At 34.9% G+C, this 12,527-nt stretch overlaps 1 protein-coding gene across 1 annotated transcript in view; it reads left to right on the forward strand.

Moving 5' to 3' along the window:
- The window catches only part of LOC150087560 (nucleoside diphosphate kinase 6, mitochondrial-like), a 41,536-nt gene extending 29,237 nt beyond the window's left edge, over window positions 1-12,299 (forward strand). The window contains exons 5-6 of the mRNA XM_090372125.1: window positions 1,240-1,316; window positions 11,957-12,299. Coding sequence (XP_090228251.1) covers window positions 1,240-1,316; window positions 11,957-12,138 — 259 coding nt within the window. The 3' untranslated portion in view covers window positions 12,139-12,299. The remainder of the gene's footprint in view (window positions 1-1,239; window positions 1,317-11,956) is intronic.
- The last annotated feature ends 228 nt before the right edge of the window (window positions 12,300-12,527 follow it).

Here is a 12,527-nt window from a genome sequence, read left to right on the forward strand (position 1 = left end):
TAATGAAGGTAAATGGCTTTTTTTGTTTTTTAGTTGAAGTGATAATCTAAAAAATAATTGGTATTCTATTAACGCTCCCTCCCACCTCACTCACTCAGTGATTCTTAAGAAGTTTCATTTAATGAAAATTGGAAGATTTATATTTTTTAATACAAATATCTTATTTTGATACTTGACATATCATTCTTTTAAATAGTGCTAGAAAACTGAATATGTGTAATGTGCATAGAAGGCGAGATGAATTTATAACTGTGCTCCAAACACAACTAAAAATTTAGAGAATTTATGGTTTGAGATTTATTGTTGCTGTTTTACAATACATCGGCCAGGTGGGAAGGAGCAGCAGCAATACGTAGCACACGCTTCTTGATTAGAAAGGGTTTGAGCCTGTCACCACTTAATACGGAGGATGCAGAAAGGTCAGGGAATGACCACCGCATATCCTCGGAGCAATATGGCCTTAAAAAAAAAATAAATAATAATAACAAATAACAATACATCAGCATCTTATGCCATATTATATCTATAAATGTGTTTTTGAGCCAGTTTTGAAGTGTTAAATGGAAAGTATACAGGACACATCTGTTGCAAGAAAAGATTATTTTACAGAGTGCTCCATGACTTATCCCTTGCTTGATACGTGGGAAACTCACTTTAGTGTATGCAGAATGCCCAGTACTCAGACTTTTTTTTTTCTTTTTTTTTTTTTTTTGCAGACATACTTCTAAAATTCAAATGAAATCAGGGATACAGATGGAAAGTAAAAACTGCACTGAAGAAATATTAAAATTGCACACTTGAATAACTGCAATAGCTATTTTAATTTCTGATTTTTATTTTTTTTCTTGCATGTAGGAAATACAGACATGTTTTGCTGAGGTAAAACAGTAAGCAAATAATGTAAATTTTGCATTTTTTACATTATTAATTCTTTATTGTGCATTAAGGAACTAGAGTATATAAAGAGTATACAGGATCTAAGCACATAATACTAGTCCCACAGGATGCCAGTGGCTAATCATGTGAAGATTAGGTCTAGCTAAATATATTGTGTATGAATAAAGAGACCATTGCCTACTGCTATTTCATTATTTATGTTATTTTTATTTTTTAAAAACTTAAGTTTATACATCAGTTTTATTACAATGATACAATAATATTAAAACTGCTTTTTTTTTTTTTTTTTTTTTCATAGAAGTTGAAACTAATTACATAAAATGAAATTTCTTCTGAATTTAGGGCACAGTATGAAGCTCCAGAAAGTCTAAGGGCGAAATTTGGACTTAGTGATACTCGGAACGCAGTTCATGGCTCTGGTAAGAACAGTCGTTAACAATAAGTTTTTAATATATAGTACTTTACCTTAAACTTGTGTTTTGGACTGTTTGCATTTTATTATCATTACTCTATTATAACTACTGGAACTGATTGTTTTGCATTGTGAAGGGGCAAAAAAAAAAAAAAAAAAAATGAAACTCCCTGGTTTGATCAGCATTAGGATTCTTTAACACATAAGACCAAAAGACAGTTATGTTTGTGAATTGATGCTGTTGTAGAGACAGAAATTCAATCACTGAAGTGGTATTGAAAGGACAATGAAACATCTGAGCAGTATCTCCAATTATTCCAAACAAGAAACATTTTTCACTCTGCATAGGGTGAAGTGATTTAATTTCTTGTAATTTCAGTCATAAAAGGTTAGTCTCTTTAAAATAACAATGCTATTTATGTGTGCCATTGCTGTTATGGAGCCTAGACCCTTATTTTTGTTAAGAATGAAAAAATGCAAGTTCATCCATTTGTTTAAAATTATAGATGCTTCCATCACTTTTATAGCTTAACATTTGTGAACTATAGTTGCAATATTTGCACTAAGCAGACAACCATCTGCTCTGAAGTCATTTTGAAGATCACATCGTTTTTGAGAACTTGGATTTCATTCATATAGCCCTAATAATTTATTCATATTTCATTCATATAGCCTTTTGATTATCCCGTTATACAAGGCAATGGTCAAGCCACACCTAGAGTACTGTGTACAGGTCTGGAGGCCTCATTTTAGGAAGGATGTATAGTTGCTAGAACGAGTACAAAGAAGGGGAACAAAGGGGTGCTCTTATGAAGAAAGACTTAAGTTCTGCAAATTGCAGCACCTAGAGAGTAGGCACCTGCGAGGTGATCTGATTTGAGGTGTATAAAGCCTTGAATGGGTTGAGCAAGAGCTGAATGCTGATGGGATTCTTTCTCTTGCTCAGATTAAGAATCTGAGGGGGCACAGATTCAAATTGAGGAAAGAGAGTTGTAGAATAGATGTTCAGAAATTTGCCTTTAGCCAGCGGATAGTTGATTGGTGTAACAGACTTCCTTCTTTTGTTGTGGAAGTTGATAGCCTAAATAAATTTAAGGCTGAGCTGGACAGGCATTTGGAACAAATGGAGGGGTGAAATGGGAGGGGTTTTTTTTTTTTTTTTTTTGGCTGATGCTGCATAAGCTTGCTTTCTTAAATTGTATGCCTATGCTAATAAATTTTGGTCTGCGATGCCTATCTATAGGTCCTACTGGAATAGGTGTGTTGATCGTTATGAGCAGCATGTTAAGGAACTTACACAATAACTGTTCTAAAAGATGCTTACTAATCCTCAAGGACTTTGGAACAGTGTGTTGATCGTTATGAGCAGCATGTTAAGGAACTTACACAATAACTGTTCTAAAAGATGCTTACTAATCCTCAAGGACTTTGGAACAGTGTAGTTGACTTCTTTGTTTCTTTTTCTCTGATCTCAAAGGATAAGGCATTGAAATCAGTAGTTCTGTAGTAATTATGTTAAAAAAACAAAAAAATCATTTATACTTTGGTTTTTCCTATAGATTTCGGTTTTTAGAAAATGAAAATGGTTTAGAAAAAAATTGAAGTGGTTGCTTAAAGAAACTGCTGCTTAAAAAAAAATATATTTCCAAAAGTGAAAGAAAAAAATTGCATAGAACAGGAAAAAGTATATATATTTTATATGTTAAATTGATTTAATTAAATAAAAGGATCTAAAGGTTCTCTTGTTCCACTATATCAGAAATCTTTCTTATAGTAGATCAAAAAAGCAGAGGGAAAGGCAGACTAAAATTTCAAAATCTATGGAAGAAGGTGGAGCTAAAAAATATTAACATTATAGTACAACAGTGACAAAACTATCATCACCAGGTTTGACCCCCCCCCCCCAACTGTAAGTGGGGGATGCAAGACATCTGGGAACCTGGTGGTTCGATTTGACATAGTTATTAAATTGCGTGAGAGCACCATTTGCAGTCAGGTTGGGGAAACCCGGAATTTATAGTTTTGCCACCGATACATTGATATTTTTAAAATTAATTCTGAATTTTTGCGGTAAATTTCTGTTTTAGAAGAGTCTGGCCCTCTGATTCCTTTAGTTTTATTATATCATGGGGGGGGGGGCAGAGTGTTGGGGAAGAGTCCTCCATGGCAGCATAATCAACAAGATAATATCACCATCTTTCCCTTGTTTGGAAAAATCTGGGTTCAGTTCCTTCTACAAGTAGAGGAATTTCTAAAGTCCTCTTCGGCTGAGGCTGTGGAGGAGTAGGGTTTTCTGCATGATTATTGTGTTTTTTTTTTTTTTTTTTAGCCTCACAAGGACAGACTTGAAAGATAAAATATATGCTAATATGGATATGAGCAACGGCCGTTCAGTAGGATAATTTGAACTTCATTGTGGGAGGCAGAGGGTTATTGATACTCAGTCCCTCAGTCTGCTGTGAAGTAAGAGATCCCAACAAATTCATAATGTTTGTATGAGCGTAGAGTACTAATAACAGCTGCAGTAGTAGCATCCTGATCAGTTTGGTTTCTTCTAAAACAGTGTTTCTCAACCTTTCTTTTATTATTGCCCCCAAAGTTTTTTTTTTTTTTTTTTTTTTTTAAGAGAAATTTTTTTTTCCTAATTGCTCCCCACGAAATTTTAAAACAGTAAAATACTTTATACTTACTCTTTTTTTTATCCAGTGGGATCCCTGAGCCTGATGCTTCTTAGCTAAACATTCAATGTTTGGGATGACATTAGTAAGTTTAATTCTAATGTCTCCTCTTGAACATATGTCAATTCTGTGTCTTTCCTTCGTTAATATTTTTTTTACTGATCTAAAACCACTTTCAACCAAATAAGATTAGCATTAGTAGAGGCATTTGATGCAAGAAAGCAAGCTTATGCAGCATCAGCCAAAAAAAAAAAAAAAAAAAACCCACTTCCACTTCACCCCTCTGTTCGTTCAAAATACCTGTCCAGCTGAGCCTTAAACTTATTTAGGCTATCAACCTCCACTACAAGGGATGGAAGTCTGTTCCACCAACCAACCACTCGCTGGTTAAAGGCAAATTTCTGCACGTCTATCCTACATCTGTCTTTCCTCAATTTGAATTTATGCCCTCTCAGGTGATTATTCTGAGCTAGAGGAAGAATCCCATCAGCATTGAGCATGCTCAATGCTGATGGGATTCTTCAGATGGAAAACAAAGCATTATTTTGGCCATTTCAGACCACATTGTTGGATAAAGAAGTTTAGTTGCTTTTGATCACCACAACTCATCCATTCCACTTTTTTATTTGCATTCTTCATTACATTTTAATTCAGTGAAGTCTTCTTGAATTTCTTTACTAGCAGACTCGATATTGCATCCAATTGGATCTAACATCCATGTCTTCACTTCAAAAGAAAATAAATCTGAAAATCTATTTTTCATTTCATCTTTTAAAGATTACAAATGATCTGAATAATTCGTAAGATCATTCTCGATGAGAGATTCATTGATTTCAGCTAACTCTTGCATATCCTTGTTGTAATAAGATTAAATACAATTACAAAAAAAATGTCATCACAGCTAAGGCACACTTTAGATGTATTATTTGCAAGCTTGCGCAAGATAACACTAGTAAAAAAATATCAAGAAATGTCTGTTAACAAGACTTAACTTGATACCTACCCAGCCTTCTCAAATGGCATGCACAACTCCTTCTCATTGCCGTACTCAATGCTGAATAATGCACCAATGTCAGGGTTCAACTTAAATATTGAACAGGAGTTTCTTGCTTTCTTCACTGACTTTAAAGAGCTCAAGCGAGACCTACAGTCACAGGGACAATATCTTGCAAACCAGAGTGGATTATATGACAAATGGTCAGAGATATTTATTTTTCAAAAATCTTTGGCAGATGGGTATGACATGCTATGTGAAAAGTTGCAAGGTGTGCTACATGAACTTTCCGATTGTAAAAAGTGCAATCTTGAATTAACAAATTTGATAAGCAACACTACAAGACAACACACGGAAATACCAACAAACTACAACTCGGGAGCGACCCTGAAAGCTGCATCAAGTGATCACACTGACGTCGATGATACAATTCGTTGCTCGCCTGAATTGAATTGTTTCAAAAACGCAAATCCTGCCGAACAACACAAGGTGCCGTTAACTAGCAGAGAATCTGGCTTAAAAGGTTAAGAAATGTCACTCGCGGGTGATGGCCAAATTTCTAAAGATGCTAACGATCCACCGATTATCGGCTCCTTTCAAATACCTTTTGGAATTACTAAGAGAATAATAAAAACAACGTTATTCCAGCAATTTCTAACAGGCCTCAGTACAAGAGGGATATATCTACACATACTACAAAAAAAGAAGGCATTCCTAATTCACCTACAACAATTCCAGGAAATCCACCTCAAAACCCTAACACTGTGAGGTTACATGAAAAAGGATGCACATTTATAAATGGCAGTAATGGAATCACCTCCAACAACATGACGAACTTAGTTCTCCACATTGCTACAACACCAGACAAAACTTGTCCAGAAACTGGTTATGCGAATATGAATACAGGAAGCTCGAACATTTTGGATCCAGAACTGCCTAATGAATCGACCTTAAATCCCAGGGGAAAAAAATGCAAGCACTCAAACCCCGGAATCAGGGGTGAAACTTTATGAGCATAAGCGTATCCAAACAGAGGATGAACTAACATTAGGTGCAAAACGGAAGAAGTGAGATGAGAAAGGACCACCAATTCAATTAAGAGATACACAAGCTGAACACTCAACCTTAAAAACATGCAAAACCAGCAAAAACAAAGGGCATTGGTTGGAAAGTGTAACTCACCAAAACAAGACTCAAATTTCAGAGAATGTAAATAAATATAAGGAAAATATTGATGCACACACCGACACATAAGAAACATATACAGCCAAGGCACAGACAAAGCATAGTTTGCCAAGATATTAAAAAGGGATATGGCAGTGACAAGGGAGAAGGAATTGTAGATTTGAAATTGTAGCCAGGCCAATACGGAAGTTGCACACTATACTGAACAATTGCTCGGTTCTTTCCGCGTTCGCAACACAAATTAATGATCTGGTATACAACGTTTCTTGCGGTGATTGCGACTCGTCTTACCAAGGTTCGACGTGATTTTCTCTTAATATTCGTGTAAATCAACATGAAGCCTCAGTTCGTGCTTCTCGTTCAGCAGCGTCGGAATTAGCCTTTCATGCCATTAATGAAAAACATACGTTTTTATTTAACGAGGCCAAAATACTTAATGTTCAACGTAATTATACGCGACTATTAATTTCAGAAACAGTAGAAATTAAATTACACGAGAATTCTGTTAATGTTCGGCGGCCATATTTGATCTCCAATGCGGGGACCTTTACGCGCATGCGCGAAGACAAATAATTACTATTTAAGTTTCAGGTTCAACTCTATTCGGTAATTTTCATTCCTGTGATCACGACATACGGTCAAAGCATTGTCAGCTTCAGGAAGGAAAATCGTTTTGAATATTTTCATTAGATTCTTTTTAATTGAGTTAAATTGATTTTTAATTGATTTGAATTGTGTTAAATTGGTATTTAATTATTTATATTTTACTCTAATGTAAGTAGTCGGTTTTTTGTTTTAATTTCTGGAGAGTATCATACGGAAGTGTTCTACGTACTGTGTTGAGGTAAACTCCTCTTACTATTTTACAAATAATTATTTGCTTGATATAGATCAACTGAATTATGATCACTGCCATCAATTACCTATATTTGTAAATGTTAATAAACAAATTTGTATATAGTTCATTTATGAGTTGTCAGTCCTTCTTGAACACTGAGCCAATAGTCCGTTAGAGGAATACATTATTACAGAAACTCCCTAGGGCCTAGAATCTTCGGGGAGTTAACAAGTCAGGTGCTATGTGGGAGGGGACAAAAAGGGGGGCATAGTAGAGTTTAGTGAAGAATTAATTAAAAAAGACTATAAAGTAAAGGAGTAGGAAAGGATATAAAATAAAGGAATTGAAAAAAAAAAAAAATAAGAATAAATTTAAGAATAGTAAAATAACAATCCCCCCCCCCCACCATTCTGTAGTGCTCGTGATCCAAATTATCCAAACGAAAAATGCATAGTAGGTTTAAGATAAATAAGAAAATATACCTTTTACAATAAATATTCTTCCTTAAGAAGGCAGGTTAAGATAACATCAAAACAGGGCTACAACAAATACTTGGGCTTTGTCGAAAGAAGAGTCTTTGAGGCAAAAGATATTAAGTCTACATTCAGCTATTTCAAGACAAAAAATCAAAATGCGGCTGTAAACACGCTAGATATTCCCAATGATTTGTCATCTTTGTCTGAGGTAGACTACCTTGCTAGCAGCTTTGAAGAAATTTTCAACCAAGCAGAATTGAGCACAATCCACAGTATGAAAAAGGACCTCACACGAGGCCTGGACAGTATCCCTACTGTTTTTTATGGAAAAAGTGTGGAACCACACTTGTAAAGCCATTACTTCACTTAAGAAAATTATTCTTTGAGAGTGGAATCTATCCAGCTCAACTGAAAAAGGCCTTTGCCTCTTTACAAAAAAGGAGACCCATCCTCACCCAACAACTACAGACCAGTTTGTCAATTAAATACACTCTCAAAGGTAATTGAATCCATTGTAATGAAGCAGCTATTTAACTTTATGAAAGTTAATTTGTCAGATTACTCTCACGGATTTATCAAGGGTTGTTCCACCTGCACAGATATGATTTCATTTGTCTCGAATATATCCCAGGCGCTTGATGGAGGAAAACAAGTCGATTCCATCTTCCTTGATTTAAGCAAAGCCTTCAACAAGGTAGTCCATCAGAGACTAATCAATAAACTGCATCGCTATGGTCTCAGAGGATAGGCACTAAACTGGATTGCAAACTACTTGGAAGGTAGAGAAATGTCCATGACATTTAAAGGTAAAATTTCATATCCTTTCAAGCCTGAAATTGGTGTCCCACATGGCTCATCCTTAGGCCTGCTATTATTTCTTATCTACATCAACAACCTGCCAAGCACTCTTGGAGACTACCAAATCATAATCAACATATTTGCAGATGATATAATCTATAAAGCAATTCGCAGTACCAATGACTGCATCATCCTAAGTGAAGCTCTTTAACGAGTTATTCAGTGACTGAAGGAGAACAAAATGGTAGTCAATGAAAATAAGTGAGCTAATGAGCTTTGCTAATGCACACAAGAAAAACTAACTTAATTTTTCTTGTTGTATCAACAGTTGTTGATACAACAACTGTTGTATCAAGTTAGTACAGCCAAAAATTTAGGTATCTTTATTAAAGAATCATTTTCCTTTGATGTCCATGTTTCAAACGTAAAGGCAGCTAACAAAAAACTAGGTTTCCTGAAAAGAATTAACTGAGATTTCAATCAATTGGCACTTTTCATCTTTCTCTACAAAATCTATTAGGCCAGCCCTAGAATTTGCCTCACAGGTCTGGTCCCCACATGCAGCTTATTAGAAATTGAAAATATTCAAAAAAGAGCAATACAGTATGTTTGCTTTAAAAGTGGCCTTGAATACAATGAGAAATCCTATCAAGAGTGGTGTGTATTCTTTGGACTTGAAACGCTGGAAGAAAGAAGAGATAAAGCCGACTTACTCCTTCTTAACCAGCTGTTAAATGGTACCCTGAATTGCCCTCATCTCGTCTCACAAATAAATTTAAACACACCAACAAGAGCTTTAAGAAACCATCCACTGCTGAAACCATCCTATGAGAGAACAAATTATGGATACTGCAACTTCTATAACAGGACTGGAAGATCAATAAACAAAGAAAATCTGGAGATATTTGACACCCCTGGACACTTCAAGAGGCAACTGAAATTGCTAACCTCATCCGTTACCTGAACCTTAAAATTGACTCTTCTTGCAAGTTCTAAGACTCTGATTGTGTAATGTGTGTGAAGAAATACCAGTGCTCTACCTTACTCCTACCTGTTCACTTAAATAGGACGGATCAGTCCTATTTTTATTTATTTAGTTATATTTTTATCTGTAGACTTCAATTTCCTGTTCTTTTTATGTACATTTACTTTTTTGCTTTACTTTGGAAATGTATACTCCAAGCTTCTGCTTTGAAGCTGTGTAATAATGCTTTGTAGCTGCACCCTCAGGCACGTTTCATTGCTGTTTTGTAGCTGTTAATAATAATAATATCATGAAATTGTTTTCTCGTTAAATTGCTCTCAAAGTTTTTCAATGAAGGCTTTTAATATGCTTTTGCAGTCTATCACCATAATTAATTTCCCTTGAAGTGATACTTCATTAAGTTTTTGAAAAATCCAAGCCATAAAGTATGTTTTTGTGTTTGGTGTTCTCCTTTGCTAAATCTGTTTCTCCTTCGCTTTCTAAAATACTAATTATTGTATCAAAAAGGTTTATAAATCTTGTTAGACAGTTTCCTTTAGGAAGCCATCTGACTTCTGTATGTAAAAGAAGCCTTTATTGATGGTTTTAATAACTATATTGAGAGATTGATAAAGAACTGGACTAATACTTTTTGCAACTGGATGCTGTCGGTGCACAATGCAGTGTATCGCAAGAACTTCTGGACATACTTCCTTTAGGTAACCTTTGTCTTCCAACCATGGAGGTAGCACCATCAGTGGCACAGTATACTAAATTTTCCAGTGGTATTTGTTTTTCATCAAACCATGTTTTTACAACAGCAAAAATGGATGCTCCAGTACAGTCAGTTTCCATAGATTTTACATACAACATCTCTTCTTGCAATTTACAATCAGAGAAATAATGAACATATGCCATTGGCCTTGTCAGTAACTATGGATTCATCGAGCTGAATAGAAAATTTTTCTTGTTTTTAGTTTGTCAGTTAGCTGCTCTTCAATGTCGACTGACATCTTATGAATTTGTCTTCGAATTGAATCATTACTCAATGACAATGCTTTTAAAATACTGGCAGGATTTTGATGCATCACTGTTGAAATTAATCTCTAATGTGGGCCGTATCACAGTCTCAGCAAATGTATAAGTACAATCAGATTTTGCGTGGTGCCTCCGTAGCCAGGTGGGAAGGAGCAGCCGTCCGTGTGTAGCACATTCTTCTTGATTAGACCGGAGTTAGAGCCCGTCACCACCAAATACGGAGGATGCGGAAAGGTCAGGGAATGACCACCGCATATCCCAGAGCAATATGGCCTTAGTTGCTAATGCTCCTAAAAACCAAATAAAAAACAATAACAACCAGATTTTGCAATGATTTCTGCAATTTTATAATATGCAATCATTCTATCGTGATTTGTTTCTTCTTATAAGGAAGTAATAGTGTTACATTGCTCAAAATTCTGTTTTAAATATTTTTAAAATATTCGATATTTTTACCAAATTTATCAGGATGTTTCTCTTTTAAGTGATCTTAAAGTCTTGATGAAACAAGCCTCATTCGAAAAAGAACTATTCCACATAAGACACATGGGCTGTCTTGAGTCGAATGGGCTTTCAATAAAATAAGCTAGATATTCATCCAGATACTGTTGGCACCTTTTCTTTTCAGCACTTGACGTGGTTGATGATGGGTTGAATAACAAAATATAAACTATTTTTATTTAACTCTCATAGCCTGTGTCACTCACAAAAGCACTGTGGATCAAAAATAAACAACTTCCACAAGGAAACAATAAATCAATACTAATCATCACTTAGAAAGTAGAAACAATAGACTGAAACATTTCCTCATCCCATCCATGCCTCATATATTGACCAATGAAACAAAAGAATAAATAAATAAACCATGCCCACCATGCCTTCAGAACTCCAAGGATTGTGGAGACATTACCTCTGAAAGCACTTGGCCGTTTAATGCCTATGAAAAGCAAAGGTGATTGAATTAAATCACACCCAGTATTTTCCTTTTATTAATTTCTCACTCCTAATCCTCGTATAATATACCAATATTTTAAAAATCAGTTCTCAGGGATAAAGAAAACCCAATGAGAGAAATTAAATATTAAGGAATAAGATGTGATCAGGTAGGGTCGAAATTTGGAGGGCCACAAACCATTGTATAACACCCATCATTTTTTCGCCCTCCAAAAACCAATTTTCACCTCTGTTGAGAATCCCTGTTTTAAAGGAATGTGGGTGAACATGGTCAATGTTAAAACTGATTCAAGTGTCATCTGGAGTAGTAGGGATGTTTCTAGGAAAGTTGGAGGAGAGCCTATTTACAGTCATCTTATTAGATTTTGACCAGTAGAACTTTCCGCTTTTCAGTTGACATTCACATATTCGAACAAAGTTGTCGAATCAGTAACTATCATTCTATGCCTATTTTTAACAATTAATCCAATATGCCTGCCTTTCAAAGCGCATGGCATGGAAATAAATATTTCCCAAACCTTCTGTATTAAGCAACCTTTTGATTTCATTTGTTTTTTACTGATAGATTACTTTTCTTCATTTCTCTTATAACTTGATTATTTATGATCAATTACTTGTAATTGATCATAATTCACTAGTAATTCATTTTACCTTGCCTATTTTTCACTTTAATTTATAAAACATTACTTTTGTGATTTATTATTTATTTATTTTTTTTACAGATTCTCCAAATAGCTCTAGAAGGGAAATAAGTTTCTTTTTTCCAGACTTCAGGGTTGAAGACTGGCTGAAAAAAGAAGAACCACTGTTTCGTAACCACTATGTGGTTTTTGATAAAGAACACTGGATCCATAAAGTTAACCTTCCTGAGGACACACGGGCAGCAGTGAGCCGATCTTTGTAGAATATTAAATTAAGCAAACTGGTTTCTGGGTATCTACTGTAGAATAGCTTACGTTTTGACATATTTGAGGAACTGTTGAGCATAAAGTTTCATTGCTAATGATAGGTGGCTGGTCCACATTCATCCCCTTCAGTTTTTTTCCTACGTTGTTCATTTTTAGGCATGGGTTTTCTCATCATTAAAATTTTTTTTTTTTTTTTAAAAAACAAAACCCTTTTAGATCATTAGATCTGTGTTAGTTAATATAAAGTACTCATCATCTTCAAAGTATTTTCTACTTGAACTATAGTAACCTGTTGCATAATAATTAGGAAGTCTGAAATTTGTGACCCTTGCCTTTATATTTGAGGAAAAACGAGTAACTTAAATTTTTAGTAAAAATTAATAAA

This window comes from Mastigoproctus giganteus, chromosome 4, assembly GCF_048544385.1.
Source record: "Mastigoproctus giganteus isolate SK-2022 chromosome 4, ASM4854438v1, whole genome shotgun sequence".
Lineage (NCBI taxonomy): Eukaryota > Metazoa > Arthropoda > Arachnida > Uropygi > Thelyphonidae > Mastigoproctus > Mastigoproctus giganteus.